General features: G+C 44.0%; 1 protein-coding gene across 20 annotated transcripts in view; it reads right to left on the bottom strand.

Annotated features, from left to right (window-relative positions):
- RBFOX2 (RNA binding fox-1 homolog 2) overlaps positions 1 to 27515 on the bottom strand; it is a 252347-nt gene that overhangs the window by 33465 nt on the left and 191367 nt on the right. For 15 of the 20 annotated variants that reach the window (XM_054032407.1, XM_054032330.1, XM_054032417.1 and 12 more), the window contains 2 exons: positions 26420 to 26566; positions 8989 to 9042 (listed from right to left, as the gene is read on the bottom strand). In XM_054032407.1, coding sequence (XP_053888382.1) covers positions 8989 to 9042; positions 26420 to 26566 — 201 coding nt within the window. The remainder of the gene's footprint in view (positions 1 to 8988; positions 9043 to 26419; positions 26567 to 27515) is intronic. The other 5 variants (XM_054032385.1, XM_054032366.1, XM_054032297.1 and 2 more) reach the window with 1 other exon arrangement.

The raw sequence follows: 27515 nt of genomic DNA, 5'->3' as shown, positions 1-27515 counted from the left end.
CACCAGTTGTGTACAGACAGTAATCTGTGCTGGAACCACCCTGGGGAGCAGGGAGAACAAAGCTTGTGTTTGATGTAATGGAAACAATTATACTAAACAGAGACCCAGATAATGTGAGTGATGTAAGACTATGCCTCTGCAGGGAAAAGGCATCTTGGCTCTGCAGCCCCCTTCTTCAACGGACAGGCTGAAGTGCAGTAGCAGCATCTTGATTTCTAAACAGGCTTAATGGCAAGAGGCTAGTAGGCCATCATTTTACAAGGGCTTTTTAAGGTTTTATAATGAGAACCTTATAAGGTTTGAGTCATTTGCCATTCCGGTTGCCTTGTGCACAGTAGCCCTTATCCTTCACAACTGGGTTTCCAGTACAAAATCCTTTTAACATTTGTAAAGCAGAGGGTTTTTTTGGTGGTAGTAGTTGTTTTTTTGTTTTAAGATCAAGAAAAAAAATCGTAGCTAATGATTAAATTGTAACGCTGACTTCTGTAAGAGAATCTCATGTCTCCTCTTACCCCAGGAATCTAAACTTCCAGCCAATCACATTTTCCTGGTTACTAAAAAAATAAAACAAACTATGCGACTAACAAGTGTCTCCTTTTTCAAAGCAGTTTGAAAGTGTGTTGCTGAAATGAGTTGAAATTTGGACCACATGGTGGGCAGATTCAGGGATGACAAACTAGTCTGAATTGATAAAACCCTCTTGAACCTCAGACATGCTGAAGCTGAGCTGGCTGCCAAGGGAGGATAGACCATAGGTTGCCTTTAAAGGCAACCTGTGAAGGTGGGAAAATTATGGTTGTGCCCCTCTGTTTCTTTATGGTGTATAAAGGCAGCCTGAAAATTTGTTGTAAAAAATTTAAAAATAAAAACTTGCTTTTTCATTAAAAACATCAGTAATTATCTGCCCTGGAAGAGTTTATGGAGAGAAGAGAATTAAAGAAATTATGACATCACAAATGACATAAAACTGAGCAACAGAGGAAAAGAGATTTGTAGGGCTTGTCTATACACAAACTGGAACTAAAATAACTACACTGGTTTTACTTCATACTATTCTAGACAGTGTAAATCTGTGTGGGGACACTTATTATGGAATAAGAGTACCCCATTTCAAATGAACTTAATTAAAAAAAATTTGAAACTAACAACTAATATCAAACTGGGGGCATTCATTCCAAAATGAATGCCCATACACAGACTTACACTAAAATAACTAAAGGTATGAATTAAAACTGATTTAGTTATTTTGGTTCCAGTTTATGTATAGACAAGCCCTCAGACTGTATCCCTCTGTTGACACTTATTTAATTCTAATACCCAATTAACACTTTGGGGTATGGATGGTGTTAAAGATTCAACACCTATACACCCTCCATTAAAGTATGAGACCACATAATGCACATCTGAGCCTTCCAACTAGTACTCCAGAGGCAACTTCTGTTGGTCCAATAAAAGATATTACCTCACCCACCTTGTCTCTCTAATACCCTGGGACTAACACGTCTATGACAATACTGCTTACAACTACTACTTCAGTAAAAGTAGACCAGACCGGACCTGATGTTACTGCTATTTCTAAGGTTTAAAAAAACAAAACAAAAAACAAAAAAAACTGGCAGATTTTTTATTTTCTTCATTTGTTTTAAAAATTTCCATGTGGGAGAAAAAAGGCACAAAACTGATTTTTAAACATCTTTTTATAAAAAGGTGACCTACAAAAGAATGGAGGTTATTTTGTACCCACATTCATTTATAACAGTCTCCTTCCCTCCCCCCCCCCCATAATTTCTGCTCACACCCAAGACTGTCTGCTTTACAAAACAATACTTGTTTCAAGCAAAAAATATTTGCTAACCTGGATCCACAATGGGCAAAGGCTCTCCTTACCTCTGCAGGCAGAGGAGAGGGCCAGATCCAGGGAGGATACAGGCCTGGGTCAAGAGAGATCTAGGGTTTTCTAAATATTACAAGTAGACTAAGTTTAATAGGACTGTTACGACTTTCCAATGTCAACCTTGCCAGTAGCTCAACCGCCAGTAGGAAATAAGATTAAGCTTAGACAGTACTGGGTACCCCCAAAGAAACCTCTCTGCAACATTTGAGCAATCTGCAACCCAACAGTACCCCTCTCTTTTTTCCCAAAGGTTTGTTTGAGGGCCCTGAAGAGACCGAGTAACTGTCACTCTTTTAGTCTGGCCTCAGATTCTGCAATAAATAACAAGCAACAGGATGAGCGGTGTAAAAAAATAGATAGATAGAGATATATAGTCTTTGAATGTTTCCATCTCTGAAGAATGAGAAAGAAAATTTACCATGTGACCGTAAAGGGAGAAATCAAAAGCAGACGGTTCTCCTGGGTGTGGCCAGAACACAGAAATTAAAACAAAACAAAAAAATAAAACAACAAAAAACAGAAAATAAAAACCAAAGGAAACTAAACCAGTCCCTTGAAATCCATGCATTGTTAACTCTTTGTTTTCCACTGTGCTTAGAACATTCACCTGAGCAGCAGTATCTTTGTCTTGTGTTGCTAGAACACAAAGCCTCAGAAGGGCATTTCCTTAATTTGCTGCTACATTCAAAAATTATTTTTACCAAAAATAAGTTGTTTTTCTGAAAATAAACCCTCTTTATAGATACAGGCAAGACACAGAAGCATATAGACATGGCCAGGAAAGTCCAGCAGTTCGGGCTGCCTGCTTCCAAGGCTTTAGGAGAGATTAGGGGACCTTCCACCTTCCTCCATAATCCACCTGAGATGAGTGATTGGAATGCACCAACAGCAACAGAGCAGGAGATTCAGAAACAAGCACCCACTGTTTAAAGAGTGGACACACATTCCCCAAACCCTGCAGGAGGAGAACGGTAGACCTTTTGGTCAGTAAGGGAAATCAAATGAAGGGCTTGTCTACAAGCAGAGTTGCACTTAGGTGCGATTTTAAATGGATTTAGTTAAACCAGTACACACATGGCTGTGTGAACTCTCTTATTTTGTTTTACGCCAGACTTTGTTCAGTTTGTCTCAAATTGATTATGAATTGGTATAAACTAAGCTGAAATTAGTGACCGGTAAGCCAAAATAAAAGTGCGCACACCAGGGTTTGCCTGGGTTCAAGACTGTGTGTGGACAAGGCCTAAAATTGTAGCTAGACAACAAGGGGGAAAGATTTTGGCTACATCTCTTTCATTCCAAGTAATTACTAAGGACCTTCCTGACAAAAGAAAGTGGCAATGATTTAACTTGTCTGTTTTTAAACCAATTTAGTTAAATCAATACAAACCTGTGTGGACACACTTATTTCAGTTTAGTAAGAAAATAATAATGAACTATGTCTACACTGGCACTTTGTCGGTTAAACCTTTGTTGGTCAGGATTGTGGACAGCGCTATGTCGGTGGGAGACGCTCTCCCGCTGCCATCGCTACCACCCCTCATTGGGGTGGTTTAATTATGCAAGCAGGAGAGCTCTCTCCTGCCAGCATGGAGCGGCTACACAGGAGACCTTACACTGGCGCAGCTGCAGCAGTACTGCTGTGAGGTCTGCAGTGTAGACATAGCCTTAGTGACTTATTTGGCTTTAGTTTAAATTGACTTAAACCAACATGAGAGTGTCCACACACCTTTTGCACTGGTTTAACTAAATGGGTTTAAAATTACAGCTTTAGTTAAATGGGTGCAACTTTCTTGTTTAGGCAAGCCTTAAGCTAGTGTGCAGCCATATTTTTAAAAAATAGGAGTGTGCTTTCTGCAACTGTGCTTATGAACACCGTGAGATTCCTACCCCCACCCCCAGCTTTCAAGGGCATGGCAACAGTAGGGAGGGGTGTCTGCTCTACCAGTGTTTTGAAGCTGTTCCTTGTCTTTTATCGTAAGGGTGAGATAGCCTCCACTTGGGCTGCTGCTGCCGCCAGACCAATTCTGAGCCTGGAGTATAGGCAATATTATGATTTTGAATATATGAATTCTGCTGTTAGTGCTTCAAGAGGTAAGGAGCTTGATTTTCTTTTCTTAGTTTGTTTTGTAGGTGCACTAATTGTTTCTTCACTCATGTTTCTCTCAAGATCTAGAGATGGGTGTGGTCAAGAAAAAGGTCTGAAGAGGTGATGTAACCCATCCCCACCTCTAGTAGTGAGGCTCCAGGAGATGTGCTTCAGTCCTTGGGGAAAGAAGAGGTGATGACTAGGTGCTGGAACAGCACGTGAAAGTAAGAGGATTTATTTGGGGATAACAGGAAACGAGAGAGAGATTTGCACATGAGTGTCTTTTAACGAATATCCCTTTTTCATTTCTCTGATTTAGATCTCAGGAATGTAGGAGATGCTGTTGCTGCAGCACAGACTGCCATGGCAACCCTCAGTACAGGAAGTCCATAAAGGGTGGGTGGATGTATCAGTGTGCCTGCTAACCACCTCTGCCTGTTTTCTGTATGAATTGCAATAGACCGGAACAAAATTTACAGAACATGTATGATATTTTACAAAATGTTAAAATGAAACATACAACTACACGGGGGGCTGGAGTGGTGATGAGTGGAGCCCAGTGTGAATTAAATTGCTCTGTGAACCAGAATCCTGTAATCAAATACGTGGCCAGTGGCCCAGGTCACCACAGTAGTAGCGTGCACTATTGTCAGGAGGTTCCTCAGCTAGCAGCTAAAAGTGGAACTCTATAGATGTGATCCATGTATATTTGTCCAACAAGCCACAATCCCTTTTGGGGTTAAGCTCCATTGGATTTGCTCCTGTGGATACTACCTTCTCTCCCATAAGAAGTTCAGAACACTGGGCTAACTCTTTTTTGATGGATCTGGGTTTCCCCCATAAAATGAAGCAGGGGACATCATTTACGTAATTCTGAAACCAATAGCATGTGAGATCTGTACTAAAACTGAACTCTTAATATTTTTTGTAAATGATTCCCTCATTAGCCAATCAGCAGCCAGGACTCCCGGTTCAGAAGCAGTCTTATTTTGTTATTAATATCATCATGTGCACAGCTCTGAATGCTGCATCTTGAATGGCTGATGAAGAGAAAAGTGCTAAGTTTCCTTCTGGTGTAATGTTCCATTATAGCTTCTGGGAACAGGAAATGGAGGGAGCAGGTCTCAATTAAAATTCTATGGTTAAGCTAACATGCAGATGGCATTAACTCTGCAAACAAGCATAGCTGTTCAGCTGGTGTATTAATGTTGGGACATCTACTAGAAAAGGTGCCTCCTCTTACCAAATGGAGCATCAAATACCCTTACCTACTCTGGATATATTCTGTCCATGGTTCACTAAAATGCATGGTGAATTGGGGATGGGAGTGTTGTACTGTTTACATGAATCAGAACTAGAACTTTTATGGTGAGCTGAGGGGAATCAAAAACAAACAGCTAGTTTCCTGGGGAACAAAAAAATCCCATTTAAGGAAAATCTGAAGTTACTCTGTTAGGCAAGCTGAAAACTACAAGAAAACCAAGAGGCCTTATAACATTCATTTATGCTTTCGAATGGGTAGCAGCACAGAATCGGTGTAAAGACCACCAAGGGAAACAGTGTCATTTTAAATTGCCCCAATCAGAGGAGCACTCTGATTAGTTTGGAATCTAAATAATGTGATTAGCAGAAACCACCACATGACTTGGAACTAATTCACCCCACTCCACACTTCAGAAAGTCAACAATGCAATTTTCTAAGATTAGTAACACAATCCAGTTGTTGTGATGTAACTATTGTTTATGACTCAGTTAGTGTATTTCTCAGATGTTCAGGGGCCACAATCAGGGCCGGCTCCAGGCACCAGACCTCCAAGCATGTGCTTGGGGCGGCACCTGGAGGGGGGCGGCGCTCACCTGGGGAGAGTGGGGCCGCGGCCGGGCTCTCCGCCCTCCTCCTGGAGCTCCGGCCGGTTGGGGAGAGTGGAGCCGCGGCGGACTCGCCGCCCTCCCCGGTGCTCCGGCCGGCAGGGGAGAGTGGGGCTGCGGCCGGGCTTGCCACCCTCCCCCCAGTGCTCCAGCTGACCGGGAAGAGCGGGGCTGCGGCCGGGCTCGCCGCCCTCCTCCTGGTGCTCCGGCCGGCCGGGGAGAGCGGGGCCGCGGCCGGGCTCGCCACCCTCCCCCGGCGCTCCCACCCTCCCTCGGCGCCCTCCCCTGCTGCGCTCCCCGCCGGGGGCGGGTGGGCAGGAGACTTTTTTGCCTGGGATGGCAAAAAAGCCAGAGCCAGCCCTGGCCACAATCATTTGCCCTGTTGGGTACAATTCCTCTCAGAATGTAAAAAAAAAGAACATCACCCATCTAAATGAATTAATGATGCAGAAAGAAAAGTTATCAGTTCATCTCAGGTGGATCCAAAAGGAAGGATATAACTTGCACATTTTCTCAAATCATTTACCAGCCTTGGCGCAATTTCTGGCAGACAACCTCTGTCCCCATTAGGTAGGGACAAAGAGCTGCTCAGACCACGGAGGAGTTTCCCATCGCACATTGGATGGGGGCAAAACCAGGGGAATTTGGGATTTACCTTTATACCTTAAATATTTACCAAACACACATACAAACTACACCCTTTAGGAATTCTGGGAAGGGGAGGGGAGCATTGAGAACACAGCACAAGGCAGGCAGCAGGAGCATCTGCTTTCAGATTCCCAAGAGAGAGGAGGAGGAGAAGAGAGAGGTTTCATATAATTAGATTTCAAAGGAAACCACAGGGCAGGAGAAATGCATTCAGATTTTTAATTTATTTCAAATTTTATTTTGGAGGTGGGGGGGGGAAGGGGGGGAAGAACCCAAGAGTGAGTAAGGGGCCTCCAGAAAGATCCATTTCCTTTGCTTCACCATCAGGTCACCAAACTGTTGTTTTTACATTATAGCGTGAATACCAGGTGGTTCGTGCAGCTATACCCCACTCAGTAACACTTGGGCTTCCCATTTTCACACTAAGTAGGAATAATTTTGGCATTTTTAAAAAACAATTATAATTACTTTGGGTACAGCAGGATGCAAAATATCATGAACAAATATTCTTTGGGTGTATTCTGGGTTCCATTCAAGCTGTTCCCCATCTCTGAAACAGCAAGCATTAGTTTTGCAGTTACTCATTGCTATGAAGTTGACAAGCAGCAATAGGAAACTGGATATCCAGAATATTAAGTCTTTGGGTTGTTTTCATTTTAAAAATATTTACTAAGAATCCAGGGCAAAATTCTGCAAAAGACTTCAGTAAATGTGGTTTTTGTTTTAACCGAAAACCAGAAGCCTTGGGCTTAATTATCTTCTTGAACAGCTAAAGTTCATAATCAGAATTCAAGGCTTCACAGAAAATCCCCCATGTTAATATCACTGAAATGGGAAAGGGCAGGTGTGGGTGTTTAATACAGGGCTGGGAGAGGAGGTTGGGTGTGTATGGAAGTGGAAAAGCATATAGAACTGGAAAGCACAAATACCGTGGGGGAAGAGGTATATAGCTCCACAGTTTTTTGACAGGTCAGTTGGTTTTGTTTTTTCTTTAGTGATTACATTCAGAAAAAGCAGAGATTTTGCTAGAGGCTGTTCACGACGCCCGAGAGAAATGACTAAAATCAAGGCTAATTCACAGACAGCTCTGGCCTACAAACATCAGAAGAACTGTGCAGAGCAGAATAAATATTTACAGATTCTGCCATAGCTGAATGTTTCTGGTAAAAGCATGTAGGGTTTACTGTATCTATAAAGAGAAAGAAAACTCCCAAACTAAACTATCCAGAAACCTATTTACACAAATTGTATTATAAAACACAGAGAATAGGAAAAAATGGGTGGAGGGGTGCGCTGTCGGGAGCGGGGAGTGAATCTTGGCTCTTTTAGACATAAAACAACCCCTTGCCTGGATTCCAGAGAATGCATGGAGAGATTAAGGAATTTTAAAATGCAATTTAGGGAACACAGGTGAGAATTTGTAGAGAACCTTGTATATCAGTATATCGCTGAAGGAGCAGTGAGGCCGCATAGTGCTGTGAACTTCAAACCCAAGGGAAAGGCAGGGATTTAAAAATATAAACTGCTTAGCTGGCTTGCATCTTCAAAATGTCATGTGAGAGAAAATTTTCATTTTTAATTGAAAATGGGAATCGTAGCACTGATTAAGTCAAGCATAGTATAGACATGCACTGTGCAAGCTTCCCCCACAGAGCTCTGCCAATGCACCTTGATCCTGACCTGCAACACTCCCTGCTATTCCAGTGCTGGACCTCCTGGGCAGAGAGAGAATCACATCAATTTGTCATTGTGATGATCTTGGTTATGAGATGAGACCCAACTGCCAGTTAGGACAGAGATCACTGAAATTCACTACATTTGACCTGAACAGTATTTGAAGCCTGGACTCCAGAGAGGTAAATTAGCATCAATGCTGAACAAAACCTCCCTTTTGATGCATCTTAAAGGTGAAAATAGTCGCGCAAATAGAAATTCAATGGGGAAGGGTTCATACTGGGGGAAATTGTGGGTGCTTAATTTAAGCATCAGATGTCTCTGTCAAGGAAGGCCAGTATTTCTCACAACAGCCTCTTAAGTTTTCAAAGGCAAGGAAAAAATTCCTTGCATATGTGAGATATTCCACTTACTCTAAATAAGCACTTTTTATGTAATAAAAACTGTTTTATGGATATCAATACATAACACATAGTGTCACCTTGTCTTCCCTTCCCCAGAGAACACCACATTGCTCTGCAGTGAAAACTGCTGCTAAGAGTGTTCAAATGACTCCCTCCATCATAGGTTGGGGAACCTGATCTCTCATTAGAGAGAGGAGTATTTGGGAGCATTTGGATGTGCTGCCCAGAATTGGCCATGCTCAGATTCTGGAGTTAGAGGGAGCAGGAGAGAGTCCCAGAAGTAGCTTCTCCATTCCCCCCCATCACACCAGGCCCTCCTGATCTCTGCAGAGCATATTATCTAGACAATGAACTGCCTCTTTCTCTGTGCAATCAAAACAACAAGAGAAACTGGATATAGAAACAGGACTTACCTTGGAGCCACGCTCATTAAAGATTATCTCTACATCAAGGATTTTGCCGAACTGCTGCAAAGAGACAAGAGAAGAAAGATTTATTCCTTGCTAGCCACTTCCCCTCTCTTTATTTTTGTCCTCTTTACACATGAAAGAAGGGAGGCGGGAATCCTTCCATTTCTGACTCACAAGTGAGAGCACTAAATCCCAGTGACAACCTTAGAGCTGCCCCAATTCTCTGGGGCCCTCAGACTCTCTCTCGATCACAGATCCATTGGTTTCTCTTGACTTTTCTCTTCTCTCAGACTGTATTTCCAGAACAGTTTTAGGTCTTGTCCTCACTCATATTTTCAACAATCTCCCTCCTCTCCCATTCTACTGTTTCCTCTCAGACTAGTGACACCTCCCAAATGTAGTCACATCATGCCATCTGCCTCCTGAAAGGGCTGTGACAAAGAGAAAGTGAATTGTAATCCTACTTCTCTGAAGAGGATAATCACACAGGACTCCTATTCTTGGGAATCATCTCCCTGCATAAGACAGATAGGAATTTCCCTAAATTCTTAGTTATTTTCAGGTTTGGCAACCGTAAAATGTTCAATAGTCATGAGAAGATTGTAGGAAATAATGAGCTTGGCGAGAAATTTTTTGAAAAGATTAAATCATGTTTTTAACTCCCCCACCCACCCTCGAGGCATGTGTGTGAGACCATCAGTGTTGCTAATGCTAACGCTCACACATTTATCATGAGTAACACAATTTTCACCCCTGCAGCAGGAGCTCTCCAGAGGGCTCACCTGAGATCAGGGTGGCGCTGTACAGACTCACAACTCAGGACAGCCTCTGTCCTGAAGCTCTTGCTAACTAGTTCAAATGATAACGGTAAGTGTGATGTGGGAGTTGGAACTGGGATGCACCAAATTATATTTACACACATTCACTGATGACTTCCAGGGGAAAGGCACTGTAGCTCATTAGCAAAGCCCTAAGGCATCCAGTCCTCCAGAAATACTAATGTTACACTTCTAGAATGAGGCTTGCTTTCTGAAAAGTTAAATCAATATCTGACCTCCCAGGAACATACAAAGGCTGGGTCCTCCACTGTGTGGATACGGCAGTAACTCTTACACAATGCTTTCAAACACACATGACAGTAAAAGTGCTCTCTTCATCTCGTCCTTTAAGGGACAGCTCAGATCAACCAAAATACAAACACCAAAAATGCAATAAAAACAAAAACATCCAAACTCACTTCTGAATATAATGTTTTGGCATATTAAGTAATTCTAACAATTATAGTCATTCTAGTGTCCTTACATTAACTATATATTATATTCAAAAATTCTCCTGAATAACCATAATACATTAAAAAAATGTCAAAAAAAGTTACCTTTGAAAAATCAGTCACTCAAAAGTTTGGAAATGCCAGAACTAAGATTGCCTGTATAACTTTAATTCAGCCCCCTTGTGCATATGCATTATGATTCAGTCTAATTTTGTGATCTCTCACTGTTTTTTTCCACAGGACCCCTTGCCTCATTCAGCATGGTAGTTATTGAGGCTGTTGTCTATAGCACCCATTTCATTTGTTGCAGAGTTGGAAGGTATCTAGTGAATTTTCTTTGTACCCAATTTGAGATACCTGGGGACAGATTTACAGAAGGGCTGAGAACTCTCAACAGCAAATGAAGGTGATTGGAGTTGTGCTTTAAACATATAAGTGATGTAAAAATGCCAAGTACCCTTAAAAATCAGGCCTTAGGCGTCTCAACTTGTGCACACGAAATTAGTGGAGATTTCTGACAATTTTAGACCTTTCTCTCATGGTGTGCCAGTTTCCCATCTGTAAAATGGGGATAACAACACAACTTCACTCTACAAGGATGTTGTGTAGATAAATTCATTAATGTTTGTGAAACACGTAGCTACTATAGTGAATTCGCAATAGGAATGGGCATGAGGAAATTAATTCAGTACAAAGTTTGGATGTGTGTTAACTAAGGCTTGAGGCTACACACTGAGGAAGACAAAGAGAAATATTTAATAACTCCCAATTCATTGAACAATGTCCACCATTTTGAGCACTGAATAAGGCAGGGATGCTTTGGAAAAATGAGTAATTAGGGTTGCCAACTTTCTAGTTGCACAAAACCGAACACCTTAGCCCCGCCCTTTCCCTGAGGCCCCGCTCCCACGCACTACACTCCCCCTCCCTCGGTGGCTCACTCTCCCCCACCCTCCCTTACTTTCACTGGGCTGGGGCAGGGGGTTGGGGTCCAAGAGGGGTGAGGGCTCTGGGGTAGGGCTGGGGATGATGGTTCAGGGTGTGGGGCTCTGGGCTGGGGGAGGTTCGGGGTCTGGACTGGATCCGGGGATGAGGGGTTTGGGGTGCAGGAGGGACCTCTGGGTTTGGGGGGGGGTCTCAGGACTGGGGGCTCAGGCTTACCTCCAGCGGCTCATGGTCAGCGGCTCAGAACGGGGGCTAAGGCAGGCTGCCTGCCTGTCCTGGCACTGCGCGCCCCCCCAGAAGCAGCCATCAGGTCCAGCTCCTAGGCGGAGGGGCCAGGAGGCTCCACATGCAGCTCTCACCTGCTGGCACCACCCCACCAAGCTCCCACTGGCCAGGAACCAGCCATTGGGACTGCGGAGCCGGTGCTCGGGCAGCACGCAGAGCCCCATGCCCCCCGCCTAGGAGCTTCTGGGGCGCAGCGTGATGCCAGCCAGGACAGGTAGGGCCTAGCCTGCCTTAGCACCACAGAACCACCGACCAGACTTTTAATGGCAATGCTGACTGGAGCCGCCAGGGTCCCTTTTCGACCAGGTGTTCCGGTTGAAAACCAGACACCTGGTCACCCTATAATTAATCATGAGAAAGATGAGATATACGCTTTGCCAGAGGGTTTCACAGTTATTTATTGACAGCATAGAAATGTATCGGGGGTAGCTGGGGTTCAAATTTCAAGTTCTGGAGGGAAGCATACACTAAATACTATAAACACTTCTGCCCCCACCTTCACCCCTAATTTCTGCCCCCTCCCCACTCTGCACCCATCTGTGCCCCCTGGTCCGTCCTACCCTCCTCCATGTCTTTGCCTATACACCCTCACCCTATGGCTCCTTCCTCCCTTCACTCCCCCGAAACTCCTGCTCCTCAGCCCTCTGCATTCCAGTCAGGCTGTTTCTTCCTCCTCCACACTGCCTGGACACTGGGGCAGGGGTGCCGGAGGGAGGACAAAGAACAGCACCACTGGCTGCTGGGAGCTAGGAGGAGCAATTGAAAGAGAATTGTAGCTCAGCTGCTGCAATCCTGGGATGGAGCATGCCCAGAATAGATGGAATCTTCAGAAAATTTATCTGCCAGCAGCTAACAAGTGCTTACTGAGCTTGCATAAACTGCAATTTCCAGAGGCCTATAACTTGGCCAGGTTGGGATGATTTTCATGAGGATGGCAAAAGACAAATCCCTGACACTTGCGCAACACCCCCTGCCAAATTTCAAGTCCCTGCTCCAGATATACAACAAAATGGTTGTAAGAATTTTTTAACATGGGCAATACAACATCTTTTTCCTGAATCTCATTTTTGGAAACAACTAGACCATTTTAGCTGAAACTTTCACAAAAAATCAGACAGTCACCCAGGATGGAAAATTTCAGCCTATGTGGTAAAAGTTTTGCAATGTTATAAGCAAATGAAAACAGGGTCTTATACCGGAAGTGATAGGTGAAGATGGTAGTGACACTTATTATTAAGGTTGCCCATAATATACATGTACATAAAACGCACACAAAAGAACATTATTTAGGTTGCAGAGTCAAGCACTTGACAGGAAATGCCAGATTTATGGTTGCCCACTCAAACGTAATCCTATCCCCCTGTGCATCCATCCTGTGCACTGAATGGGGGCAGGTGCCCTGTGGGGAAAAGATATGTGAACATGTAATTAAAGACCGGCATAATGCATAACAGAAGGGAGCAGAATTAAGGTTGTGTGAGCAACCACAAATCTGGGATTTCCTAATTTTTAAGTGCTTCATTTTGCAAACCTAAATTACTTTCTCAAGAGATTTTTTTAAAATAATAATAATATTCTAGAGCCTGGCTCTTCTACCCCACTCTTCCCACTAGTGTCTTGCTGCTGTGGCAGTGTCATGAGCCCAGCCTTAGGATGTTCACGTGTTTCATTATTTTTTCATGCTGTCAAAATTATCCTGAGGAATGAAAAGCAGAGAAGTGAAATGGTGAATTTTAACAGTTTATATCTCAGCAAAAGGTTGAGTAGAATCTCACAGCATAAAGAAAAGACATTTCTGTAGCTGGAGAGTGTTCCTCCTGCCAAATATCAACAGCTTTCTGTAAACAATGGAAGAGTGAGTGAGTTTTTTATAATGGAAAATATTAGGCAATTTAACCATAGGCATTATTACCAACTCCCCCATTGTATTTTTTTTTAAGTTGTCAACAAGTGACCTTCTCCTGGGTGCTCACTCTCAGCTTCAGAATGGCCCTACAAGCAGTCCCTTGCCTCATTTTCCCCCTTCAGGGGACTTCCTCAATAATTCAAACACTTCCATCCATTCCCATTCCTTATCAGCTTCTGCTTTAACAACTTAACAAACATTCATAATAAAGTTTTCAAGTCCATCCATTCTCCAAGGCCTTTCCAAGTTTCAGGTTTCTCTGCTGGAGCCTATTCGCTCCCAGCAGCCTCTCTTCTCCCTGAGAACACTCTCTGAAGCTTCCTCCTTCTCTTATAGTGAAATCAAGTGATTCCTGCTCAGGTATGCTTCCTTAGTAATCAGGGTTGGCTGACCCCAGTCCTCTAGTCCTTAAGGTGTAAGCCATCCTATGGTAGCACAATGAGGCTTTGGTTAATAATAAGGCCTGTACAGAGCACAGCCATATTAACAGCAGTCAGATGGGACTACAACTCAGTATTCTTCTGGCTTGCAGCTTATGCACCTGTGGGGAAGGATGGGTGTGTCTTTCTGTCTCTCATTTTGTTTCCCACCCAGAAGGCATGAAGAAAGGAGCTTTTTGTGAGAGTTCTTGCAGCAGAGGCCAAAACTGCATTACTTGCGATAAATTTGAGAGATTGCCTTTTGACACACTGGCAGTTTAATATGGCCCCTCCCAGGTGTTCTGTTCCAACTGGCACTGCCTTGGCTCCCTCTCTAGAGCAGTCACTGTCCGTTCCAAAACGTGCAGGAAAAAAAGTTAGCGCCTCTAAAAATGAAAGCCATAAAAATCATAAATGTGAGTTCTCCAGAATTGGCCAGATGACAACAAAAGGGAGAAATAATGTAAGGCTCGACAACCTTCCATCACCACAGAACAGAAAACTCCCTCTCTCCTTGGAGAACGCTGTGTAGGGCCCGTCCCATCAGCACTCACAAAAGGAATCCATAATTCACATCACCCCATCTCTCTACTTAATCCGGCAAAAGGTGGAGTAGCCATTAGAGACCAAAGCTCCTACACACACAATCAAAACAACTGATAAACTGACTTCCTACCTGTGAAATAATAGGAGTTCCCAGGCTTGAAGTGACTCAATTGGAATCTCCCACACTCAGTCGAAATAGAATACCACCTTTTAAAAAGAGGATGACAGCACTGAAAGGGATTAAATACTTGCAGGGCTGCAGCTCATTAACAACTGAAGAGATAGTAGATTACCTTCAACTAGTCATGCCAGGGATAACCTCTTGCTCAACAGAACCTGGAAGTTTTCTAATAGGCTAGATCCAAATAAGGAAGCCACATAGATAGTATGCGACCAGAGAGACAGGAAACTTCATATAAAAATACTGTTTCTTGGTAACCCCAGCAGCCTGAAACCTGCCATCGAGGTAAAGAGCTCTTGCACTACAAGACAGTGAGTTATACAGATGATTGCTTAGAACCAGGGTAAGTAGAATCACAGTTTGATTGCACTGGCACCTGTGGATAGAATCCATATGTAACTGGATTTTAAAAGTTACAGGTTCACCTAGTTTCATATAGACCTTAGTGCAGACATTCCTTGCAACTTAAATAAAAGCCTCAAAGATGTCTCAGCCAGACAACTGACAGTCACCACTGCCTTCCACTAGAATAATACCACACGAGTCCCTACGCATTCAAGTGTGCAGACACAATTTTTGTGCAGCAGAAACTATGTCCCCAAGCAAGAAAGGCAGCACAATAGTTGTTGACAGATGTACCGCTACCATTAGCTTAGGATAGATGCTTCTAGCGTCTGTTGCTCAAGCAGCGCTGAACACACAGTTCCCACTTAAACATCACTCTAGAAAGCATATTATTGATGCAAAGTGTCAAGATAATGCCAGTGCCTCCTGTAACAGTAGCCACTAGAATCAGCAGACACTGACAGCTCCCCTCCCACCACATGACAGGGAGGAGTATGACCTTTTGCAACCCTGACTCTTAGGACCAGGGAATAAAGAGCAGTCTCTACCAGTACTACTGTGTGTCACACCTTTTATTATACCTCCTTACAGCTATATCTGAGAATGTGGGACTAGAGTCAAGTACAAGGAGCATGTCCAGGGTGGGGAAGAAGATAACAGTGTCTTGACATCCTAAAGATTAGGGGCCCTTCCATAAGGATGTCTAATGCATGCAGAGTAAGACGATGGAAGGCCCTTGGACAGCAGCAATACTTTTCTTTGTTTTAAGCTCCTGCATTCCTCACTGAATCAAGACCTATAGTTTAGTTTTCTCTATCATATTGTTTTCCCACTGAACAGCAGGAGTAAGACTCCTATCTTCACCAGTTGTGAACGCCAAAAACGTTCACCATGCTAGGTGTGGATTTAGGGTCAGTTAGTGGAAAATAAGAAGAAATGGTTACCTTACTGCAACTGTGGTTCTTCAAGATGTGATGCAGATGTGTATTCCAAGTAGGTGTATGCGTGCGTTGGAGCCAGAGACTTTTGCCTCGCAGTGCCTGTAGAGCGGCAGCGCTCACGCCCCGACCCACCTCGGTCCTTTCTTATCAAATGTCCAGTGAAAGACTCTGATGCAGAGGGGATGGCAGGTGGGTTGTGGAATACACTTCTGCATCACACCTTGAAGAACCAGTTATAGTAAGCAACCATTTCTTCTTCAAGTAGATGCAGATGTGTATTCCAAGAAGGTGACTAGTGAACAGTACACCCAACCAGAGGCTCAGCTTGGAGTCTACCTGAACAAAGATTGAAGGACCGCTCTTCTATTAGTGTCCGCTCTGGAAGAAGCGGTGATCGCATAATGGTCTGTAAAAGTATGCATGAACGACCCCGTGGTCACCCTACAAATGTCCAATATGGACATGTCATTGAGGAATGTCACGATGTTGCCTGTGCTGTCGTCGAATGCACCGGTATCTGTTAAGGAGGTGAAGCTGACACTTTATTGTATGCAGTTTTGATGCAAGATGTTTATCCATCTAGAGATGGTCTGCACAGTGACTGCTTGTGCCCTTCATGTGGCCCACATACGATACGAAACAGGCAAGGCAAAGCACAAAACTGTTCCATCCTGTTCAGATAGAAAGCTAGAGAGTGTCTGACGTCTAGCGTACGGAGGCATTGCTCTTCCGGGGAGGAATGCAGCTTAGGAGAAAATACAGGCAAATATACCACCTGGTTCAAGTGAAACTGAGACACCATCATGAATAAAAACTTCAGGTATGGCCAAAGCGTAACCTTGTCCCTGGAAAACTATGTGTAAGGAGGCCAAGCCGTCAGGGTCTGCAACTCACACCCAATCCTGGCAGAGGTAATGACTATCAAGAATGCAGTTTTCTGAGACAGGAGGGACAGTGGGCAGGAAGCGAGGGCTCGAATGGGGATCCCATTAGAGTTGCTAAATATGTGTTCAGATATCACAAGGGGGCTGGCTCTCCATTTCCAGTACATGCTGGAATTACAATGAGATGCTCTAAAGGCTAAATCTGACAGGAAATCCTTAGATCCCTAGCTTTCATTAATTACAGTGGTTTGGAAAGGGTTAAATGGTTTTCCCCACTCACACGACATCACTGAGGTTCATTTCTATGTCTGCTCCAGACTGTACGAGAACATTAGCTGATGCTTCATGCCTGGGGACAGAGCTGACCTCTGGGTTGCCATTCTATCCTTGAGGGACTTCTTCCCCACCGTCACTTTCACTCCTTCCCCCCTTTCAATGCTGTCTACCCGATTTCACCCTTTGCACAGTATTTTTGGAAAACCACTCGAGGCAAGGGCTTTGAGTCTCTCAGAGATTATATTGAGGAGATCAGACCTGACACACAAAAGGGGGAGGGAGGAGAAGGAGGCTTGCAACCACCCACAGCTGAAAACTCAAACAACCATGAGTCCCCTGAAGGAGACAGAAGGTTTGTTTCAATATGAGTCACCTAAGGAAAAGCCTCCTGCTTCCTGTGAAGGGTGGAAGTGAGGGGGTGCTCAGGAAGCCCCATATTACTGCTGCAGGCTGTGAATGTGTTAAGAGAAGCAGCACTGACAGGGGAAAAGGGAGCAGAGAGGAGTCATTGATTGTGTCTCTGGCAAAGCTGAAGTTTCTCAGTGCTGAAAAATGGCAATGTAACTGAATTTGTGCTCAAAAGATACAGTTCTGAGAGACCACTCCTGAAACGCTCATACCTTTCTCGCTGGACATACAGATATGCTGAGCACACTGGCACCGAGATTTACTAGTCACAATTCTCCCCTTAAATCCATGCCACTGAGCTGGCTCTCTAGCTGTTGTTACTGCTGATCTCAGTCAGGTAACTTTAAAGCACCAAAATCACTTGGTGGAGAATGAAAATTAACAAGTAAAACATCTGTTTTTCCTCCATGTAACATAACATGGCATTACCTGGGCCTCAGTGAAGGATAGGAAATCCCTACTGCAAGTACCCAGCAGTTACAATGTGCTTTCTGGAAGAAACCTCATAAAACAGAAGTGTGGTTATTCAATGTGCCTCAGTTTCCCCATCAATAAAATGCAGATGATAATGTTAGGTACTCAGACACAATGGTGATGAGCCTGAATAGCTGACTCAGAGGACAGAGGCTCCTGAACTCCCAGGCTGCCAGAGCTGTGTGTATGTCACACTAGAAATAAACCCAGGTCATCTGCACAGCAGTGGATTGTGCTGCAATCTACTACATTAACTGCCTGGAACTCAAAACCAGGTCTCTCTCAGTGCCTACTCCCACCCTAGTGCAAAAGAACAGGACTAACCCGGATCTTCCACAGTGCACAGCAGTCCCAGCTCCTACTGGTCAGTAGAGTTGGAGACCAATGCTGGTTGTTTTAACATTTTTGCACATTTCATTCACTTCACCCTGGCCAACATGTGAACTGAGAGCCCACTTCTGCTCTTATTTAAACCACGGTTAATTAAAAATCCATGAATTTCAGAGATTAATAGTATTGTAATTGCTAATGAGACACAAACCAGAATCATAGAAATCTAGGGCTGGAAGGGACCTTGAGAAGTCATCAGTCCAGTCCCCTGCACTGTGGCAGGGAAAAGTAAACTTAACCATCCCTGACAAGTATTTGTCCAGCCTGTTTTTAAAAACCTAGTGATGGGGATTCCACAACTTCCCCTGTAAGCTTGATCCAGAACTTAACTGTCCTTCTAGTTAGAAAGTTTTTCCTAATATCTAACCTAAATCTCCCTTGCTGACTATTAAGCCCATTACTTCTTGTCCTACCTTCCATGGACATGGAGAACAACTGATCACAGTCCTTTTTCTAGCAGCCTTTAACATATTTGAAGACTGTTATCAGGCTCCTCCCCTCTGTCTTCTTTTCTCAAGACTAAGGGCATGTCTACACTTACCTCCAGAGTGATCGATCCAGCGGGGGTCGATTGAGTGCTCTCCCATTGACTCCAGTACTCCACCGGAGCGAGACACGTAAGCGGAGTCGACGGGGGAGCGTCAGCAGCCAACCTACCGCAGTGAAGACACGGCGGTAAGTAGCTCTAAGTACGTCGACTTCAGCTACACTGTTTTCGTAGCTGAAGTTGCGTAACTTAGACTGACTTAGCTCCCCCAGCCTGTGTAGACCATGTAAACATGCTCAATTTTTTTAACCTTTCCTCATAGGTCAGGTTTTCTAAATCTTTCATCATTTTTGTCACTCTTCTCTGGACTCACTCCAATTTGTCCCCATTTTTTCCTAAAGTGTGGTGCCCAGAATTTGACCCAGTACTCCAGCTGAGGCCTCACCAGTGCAGAATGGAGCAAGACAATTACCTCTCATGTCTCATACAAAACACTCCTGTTAATACACCCCAGAATCATATTAGCCTTTTTGGCAAGTGCATCACACTGATGACTAATTCAATTTGTGAGCTACTGTAACCCCCAGATCCTTTTCAGACAGTTAGTCTCCATTTTGTAGATGTGCAGATTGTTCCTTCCTAAATGAAGTAATCTGCACTTGTCTTTATTGAAATTTTATCTTGTTGAATTCTGACCAATTCTTCAAATTGCCAGGGTCCTTTTGAATTCTAATCCTCTCCTCCAAAGAGCTTGAAAACCCTCCCAGCTCGGCGTCATCTGCAAATTTTATAAGCAACCACTCCACTCCATGATCCAAGCCATTAATGAAAATATTGATGAGTTCCTGACCCTGGACTGACCCCTGCGGGATCCCATTAGATATGCCTTCCCAGTTTCACAGCAAACCACTGATTATTACTAAGTACGATCTTTCAACCAATTGTCCACTCACCTTATAGTAATTTCATCTAGACCACATTTCCCTAGTTTGCCTATGAGAATGCCATGCAGGACTATGTCAAAAGCCTTACTAAAATCAAGATATAGCACATCTACTGATTCCCCCCATCCACTACACCACTAACCCTGTCAAAGAAGGAAATTAGGTTGGTTTGGCATGATTTGTTCTAGACAAATCCATGCTGGCTATTCCTCATAAAAAGCAGTTACTCACCCTGTACTGTACCTGTTGTTTTTTGTGATTTGATGCAGACATGCATTCCATGTAGGTGTATGTGCGCCCAGCGCACCAAAGCCAAAGAACTTTGCCTAGCAGTACTCGTAGGGGTGGCGCTCAGACCCTGTGGCCCTAGCTCCTCTCCTGGCTAAATAAGGGCGGTGCTTCCTCAATCCCCCTCAGTTCTTTCACACCAAACATCAAGAGTACAGACTCTGATGCTGAGGGTGGGTTGTAGAGTACAGGTCTGCATCACATCTCAACGAACAACAGCTACAGTGCAGGTAAGTAACCGTTTTTAATTCTTTGAGTAGATGCAGCCATATATTCCAGGCAGGTGACTCACAAGCAGTACTCGTGGGAGATGGAGTTCAGAGTCTATTTAACAAGGACTCCAGGAATGCCTTCCCAAAATTTGCATCTGATCTAGATGCAGTTGAAATGGCATAATGAGTTGTAAGAGTAAGTATAGAGAACCAAGTGGCAGCCCTGTAAATGTCCACTATAGGAATGTCACTTAGATATGCCATCAACATTGCTTGGCCCCTTGTGGAATGAGCTTGCACCTTTTGAGGATGCATAATCTGAGCTATTTCGTATGCTGGCATGACATAGGAAGTACCACCAGGAGATTGTCTGTCAAGAGACTGCTTGTCCCTTCATTCAGACCGCATCTGAAGCAAACAGATGAGATGAAGAATAGACAAGTTTAATCCTACCCAGGTAAAAAACAAAACGTCACCTGACTTCCAACGTGTGATGACGCTGCTCCTCTGGGGTTGAATGCAACTAGGGAAGAACACTAGCAGATCTATAACTTGGTTCAAATCAGACTGAGAAACCACATTAGGAAAAAACTTAGGGTGCAATAACAGATCACTTTATCTTTGGAAAATTGCGTGTAAGCAGGCTCTACCATCAAAGCTTGCAACTCTCTCCTTGTAGATGTTATCGCTACAAGGAAAGTGATTTTCTGACATAGAAGGGAGAAAGAAGTTGCCAGAGGCTCAAATGGAAGTCCCAAAAGAGCTACTAAGAGAGCATTAAGATCCCACAAAGGAATCAGCTCTTTATCTGGTGGGTGGAGATGAGTGACACTTTTTCAAGAACCTCAACACCATGGAGTTTGAAAACATCAACTTCCGAAGGATGGGTGGATGGATGGCACGCTGAAATTGCCGCCAGATGCACTCTCAAAGAACTAAGTGCAAGACCAGAAGACTGAAGGTGTAACAACAGGTCCTGGATACAAGCCATCATTGATTGAACTCCTCAGGCTAACAACCACACTGAGATCCACTTTCACTTGGCCAAATAGGCCACTTTGGTGGCCAGCTTTCTACTATTGAGCAAAACTTGCTGGACTATCTCCGAACATCTTTCCTCCTCCTCATCTAGTTGCAGCATCCATGCTGTAAGATAAGATGAGTGCTGGATGCAAAACCTGACCATGATGCTGAGACACGAGATCAAGATGAAGAGGAAAGGATATGGGAAGCCATAACAATAATGCAAGGAGATTGGAGAAACAACACTGTCTTAGCCATGCTAGAGCAATAAAAATAAGATTGGCAGAGTCCAATTTCAGCTTAAGAATGATCTGAGGGATGACTGGAATTGAAGGAAAACCACACAGGGATGACAATTCCCAGCCCACGCAGAAAGGTCAAGGAGCCTGGACAGAGACCCCCTCAGGAGCAAAACAGCTGGCATTTCTTGTTGTCTTTCATGGCGAACAGATCGACAGTTGGGATACCCCAAAATGTAAAGATTGACCATAAAACTCTGGGCTTCAGGGTCCATTTGTGATTCAGGGAGAAATTTCTGTTGAGATGATCCGTCAGGTGATTCTGGATCCCACATAAGCGATCGGCCACAGGGGTAATGTTTTCCCTGATACAAAACTGCCAGAGCCTGATCGCCTCTTGACACATCACGTTGGAGTGTGCTCCTCCATGTCTGTTCACATACAGTAATACATTGTGGTGGTATTGTTGGTAAGGATGTGCACTACCAAGTCCCTGATGTGATCTTGAAGTACCTGACAGCCACTGTAGATGGCATGAAGCTCCAGGACATTGATATGCAGAGATGCTTCCTCCTCTGACCACAGTCCTTGAACTTTCAGTGACCCCAGATGTGTTCCCCAATCTATTAAGGAGGCAACAATGACAAGAGACCTGGTTGGTGAGAAGAGAGAGAAAGGAACGCCCAGAGAGTCATCCAAGCAGGGCCAGCATTAGACTCGCTGGAGCCCAGGGCAGAAAGCCAAAGCCCCACCGCAGGGGGCTGAAGTCCAGGGCCCTGAGCCCCACCACCTGGGGCTGAAGCCAAAGCCTGAGTAACTTAGCTTCACGGGGGCCCCTGTGGCATGAGGCCCCAGGCAGTTGCCCTGCTTGATACCCCCTAATGCCGGCCCTGGCTTTTATATGCAGAAAACCAATTATTGTGGCACAGGTGGACCGTGGAATTTTTATAGCATGTTGGGGGGCCTCAGAAAGAAAAAGGTTGAGAACCCCTTGCCATACACCACTGGAAAGAGTCCAGGATTGGCAGAGGACGTTGAACTAGTCTGTCCAAGAGATGACAGTTTGAGTGATACACCAACTTCAGCCACATCTAAAAAGAATGAAGGCACTACCTGGCAAATTGGACTACCTATGTGCTTGCAGCATATGGCCTAGAAACCTCAGGCATACTCAAGCTGTGGTTGAGGATTGAAACTGCAATTCCAGACAAAGATGGTGAATCATGTGGAACCAGTCGGTTGGTAGAAACAGTCTCAAACTCAGAGTCTAGCGGGGCCCCAAAAAACTCAATTCTTGTAAGTCTGAAACAATGTTGACTTACCACTGTTTTGGATGAGACCTAGATGACCAAGTAAGCGTAGCGTGAACTGAAGGTGAGAGGATTTTGTCTCTTGACTTGCCCCTCAGTACCAAAGCGTACAGATAAAAGCAGCTATAAATTCCCCTCTTCCTGAAGTACTTCTCACCACAATTGTGCACTTGGTAAAAACCCAGGAAGCAGAGGACAGATGAAAGGAAGCACGGTGTACTGATAGTGCTGGTCTACCATGACAAACCTGAGAAACCTACTGTGGCTCGGAAGAATTTCTACATATGGAAATAAACATCCTGAAGGTCCAGGGCAGCAAGCCAATCATTGTGATTTAACACAGGAAGAGTGGTTGCTAGGGTGACCTCACATATCTGATGTTCTATCAGACAACAACCCTCACCGAGACAACCCCAATCTGGACCTCGAGGAGTCCCGAAGACTCTGCAGTGAGAACAGGGGAGCTAGCCCCAATGGGGCGAACAAATGATTGGACTCATCCGAAGCCCAACCTGGGGGCCAGCATCGCTGCTGAAGAGGAATGGGGAATCGATGGTATTGAGCGACACACACTCCCACTCAGTACTGGGAGAGGCACCAACACCAAGGCCCAGAGTGGTACCAAACTCAACAATGGGACCCCCTAAAAGTGCAATGACAGTGCCAAAGGACACACCAGCATCAAGGGGGCCTTTGATGTTGGGCCCAGCATCAGCCTCAACTCCACAGTTTGGGACATGGGCAGTGCATGCTGCCGTGATAACGAACCCAGCAGCTTTGCAACATAGCCAGAAGGTGCCAAAGACGTAATGGAGAACAAAGGAGAAGAAGCTATGGCACTGGAAAACTCCTGAAGTAGTGAAGAGTCAGGGACTGAGCAGCAAAGCAGGTCTGATGCCTGGTGTGGAGACAGTTAACACTGGTGCCAACATCATCAGTACCAGATTCAACAGATGCCCCGTGGCTGGAACCAGGGAGTAAACGGTACCGGCTCTCGCTAATCTCGGTGCAGTACCAGGGACTGGTTAGACAACCTGCTCCACCCCATATGCCAGAAGGAGTGTGATGCTGGTCAGCACTCCTCTTAGAAGAAGCAGAACAGTCTCCCGAGCCTGAAATGGTTCCGATTAGTCTTATCGGATGTCTTTCTCGCTGCACTGAAGGAATAACAACTCCTCTTTCTCTTGGACGAAACACCAGAGTCCGAACATGGAACAGCATTGCTTGCTGGTTCTGAAGGCAACCACTTGTAAGATAAGGGCCTTGATGCTGAAGTGACCTGATGGTCTGCTCCAGAAGGTGCTGCTTTGGCTGTAAGTCTCTTGCTACCTGAATCCTCTTTTTGAATGATTTACAGATGGAGCACCATTTCTCACCGAGATACAAGCACTTCATGTGGGGATCACTATTAAGGAGGGGCCTCCCACAGGGAAACCAACTACTCTAATGCTTTACTAACACTAAACTAAACCTAAGGGACTATTAACTACTATTCTAGAGGAAAAACTCAGAAAATTGACACTGAAAACATAAGGTAAAACACCACACATAGCTCTGACTCTAGCCACGGGTGGGGAGAAGGAACTGAGGTGGGTTGGGGCATGCCGCCCTTATTTAGCCAGGTAGAGGCTAGGGCCACAGGGCACAAGCACCGCCCCTGCAGGTGCTGCTAGGCAAAGTTCTCCGGCTTCAGTGCACTGAGCATGCACATGCCTACATGGAATACAAGGCCACATCTACTTGAAGAACCACCCTATTATCCTCCAGATGCTTACAAATTGATTGTTTAATTATTTGTTTCCAGTATCTTTCCAGGTATCAAAGTTAGGTTGACTGGTCTATAAGACCTTGGGTCCTCTTTGTTCCCATTTTTAAAAAGGGATACTATATTTGCCCTTCTCCAGTCTTCTGGGACTTCACCTGTCCTCCAAGAGTTCTCAAAGATAATTGTTAATAGTTCCAAGATTACTTCATCTAGTTCCTTAAGTTCCCTAGGATCAATTTCAGCAGGACCATCCAACTTGAAAACATCAAACGTATCTAACTAGTCTTTAACCTGTTCTTTTCCTATTTTGGGTAACATTCCTTCTCCTTCCCCCTTGTTAATATTAATTGTGTTGAGTATCTGGTCACCATTATTGTTTTAGTGAAGACTGAAGCAAATCAGGCATTAAATACCTCAGCTTTCTTGATGTCATCAGTTATTAGTGTTACTTCCCCACTAAGTAGTGGGCCTACACTTTTCTTTGTCTTTCTCTTGCTCCTAATGTGTTCAAAAAACTTCTCCTTGTTGCCTTTTATGTCCCTTGCTGGGTATAACTCAAAGGCTAAGTGCCTTAGCCTTTCTGTTTTGTGCCGACATGCTCGTGCCATTCTTTTATACTTCTCCTTAGCAATTTGTCATTATTTCCACTTTTTGTAGAATTCATTTTTGATTTTCAGGTCATTAAAGAACTCCTGATGGAGCCAAATTGACCTCTTACTATTCTTCTGATCTTTCCTTAGCATCGAGATAGTTTGCTGATGTGAATTAGGTATGGTTTCATAGGACACCTGCCTCATTTACTGAATACTGTTCAAGCTGTACAATGACTGAAGCAAGAGTCCTGCAGAACCAGTAGTAGTCGATGGTGCAGTTAGAAATGATTTAACACAACATTCAGGGAACAACTATTAAAGTTGCATGAGCAACCTTAACATTGTATTTCCTGACTTGAGTTCTTCAGTCTGCAGCCTTAGTATGCAACAAAGTTTTATTTTGTTTTATTAAATAAAATTCCCTAGATTTTGTTAAAAGAAAAACAAAAAACTGAATTACACAGAACTATTTGCAGACAGCACTAGTGCACTGTCAGCCACACAGGATGAGCAGCCAACAAGCCAAAGGTTCCTGTGGATTGTTTAGACCCTTCACTTGAAGCATAGCTCTTGCAAAGCCTTGTATCATCCTTTGAATTTTTGTGTGTCCATGGTGGTCTAGTCCCTGGCCATACATATGAAGACAGTCTCTGCTCCAAAGAGCTTACAATCTAAGAAGTAGGTAATGTACGAAGGCTGGGTGGAGAGGGGAGCAGGCTAAAAGATACAGTCAAACTACACACAATGTGTATGTTATATACTTTTTAAAATACTATCCCCTCCCCAATGGCTCCTCAAATATTATTTGGCCAATTTCTTCACAGGAATCTCTTCATAAGATCCCAGAAGTCGATCATAAGGAGGGCCTTAAATGTTTCATGAAGTTTGTAAGCAATTGAAAAACAACGCTTTAGAATGGGAACACTAAATCAACCTTAGCTATGAAGCCTTATTTTCGCTAGGCAACAGGGCAGAATTTTATCAATTGTTTGCTAACACATGATAAAATCTTAGTGCAGAAAGGGCAAGTGACAGCAAGTAGAGGTAAACCCTACCTAGTGCTTACCTCGCCCTGCAGAAAGGGCAAGTGACAGCAAGTAGAGGTAAACCCTACCTAGTGCTTACCTCGCCCTGCTAATATGTGAAAAATACAAATTGCCCTGTTCACATTGGGATTTTACCACATTAACTAATACATAGTAAAACACCTTTTTTCTTATCATGGACACACCATCAGTGTCACCATGTACTGTACTTGTAGTGAAGTAGAGTCTATTGTTCCTTAAGGGCTTCAGTAACTTACCCCAAACATCTGCCGGAGGTCTGGATCCCGGAAGCGGAAGGGAATGTTAGAGACATGAAGCCGCTTTGGAGTTGACTTGCTCTCGGTATTCTCACTGCTTTGTGTCTGTGACTGCTGTCCATCTGTCTGTGCCCCTCCTTCTGTCTGCTGAAATCAAACAGTGACAAAAAGAGAAGTGAAGAAAAATCATACAAATTCCAACCACCACCCCTTATGTCTCTGCCTATGGATTTACACTACACTTGTAACTGTGACACAGTAAGTATGATAAACCCAGCAACCAACTGATCTTTTATTTCTCCCTCCTTTCCATGAGCAAATAGTAAGAGGATCTTGGTCGTCTTTCTCTCCCCTCCTCCCCCAATATAATCTTTTATCTTAGTAGGTTTCTTTTTTTAAAGTAGTTTCTCCTCTCTTTCCCTTGGCTTTTCTTCCTTTGTTACCATGGGAAAGCTACAGTGAAGAGGTGGGTCTTCTTTTTTGTCTCCACGTTAGCAAGTAATATTATTATTCTAATCTCTTATAGCAGCATGTTGATGTAATAATCAAAATCCCACGACTGAGGTGCAGCTTTCCAACAGACTGATGTCAGCAATGCACCCCCAGGCAAAACTGCATCTGTTTTGCGGTGTTCCATTCAGAGAAGTACCACCTCCAAATATGACCTATACTAAAATGGTTCAGCCCAGGGGCAATGGCTATGCATTCTTATGTTTAATTTATTTCAGTTAATTTTAAATCTACTTCAAGAAATTAAATAAACAAATATCGCCATTTTTAGGTTCTGCCAAAACGCAACGAGCCACACTCCTATTTGGGCTTTGCAGCCAGAATGTACGTGCTGCCCCTAAACCTGTTTTGCATCATAGATGATATCGAGGCACAAATGAAGATGTCTTGGTAGGAGGTTTTAACACTGAAATTGAAACAGCCAGATTTATTTAATCTCCATTTGAATCTCTCCTCCAGGAGATTCCACAAGCTGTGTCAAGACTTTGTTAACCCCAGCATGGGGAAACCCATCCCTTACTCTGAGACATGAAAAATGCACTCACTGACTCATGCTTGCCAGCAGAACAGTGAAACTGATAATAAT

Source organism: Malaclemys terrapin, chromosome 1, assembly GCF_027887155.1.
Source record: "Malaclemys terrapin pileata isolate rMalTer1 chromosome 1, rMalTer1.hap1, whole genome shotgun sequence".
Classification (NCBI taxonomy): domain Eukaryota; kingdom Metazoa; phylum Chordata; order Testudines; family Emydidae; genus Malaclemys; species Malaclemys terrapin.
This window is presented reverse-complemented; position numbering and strand designations above follow the sequence as displayed.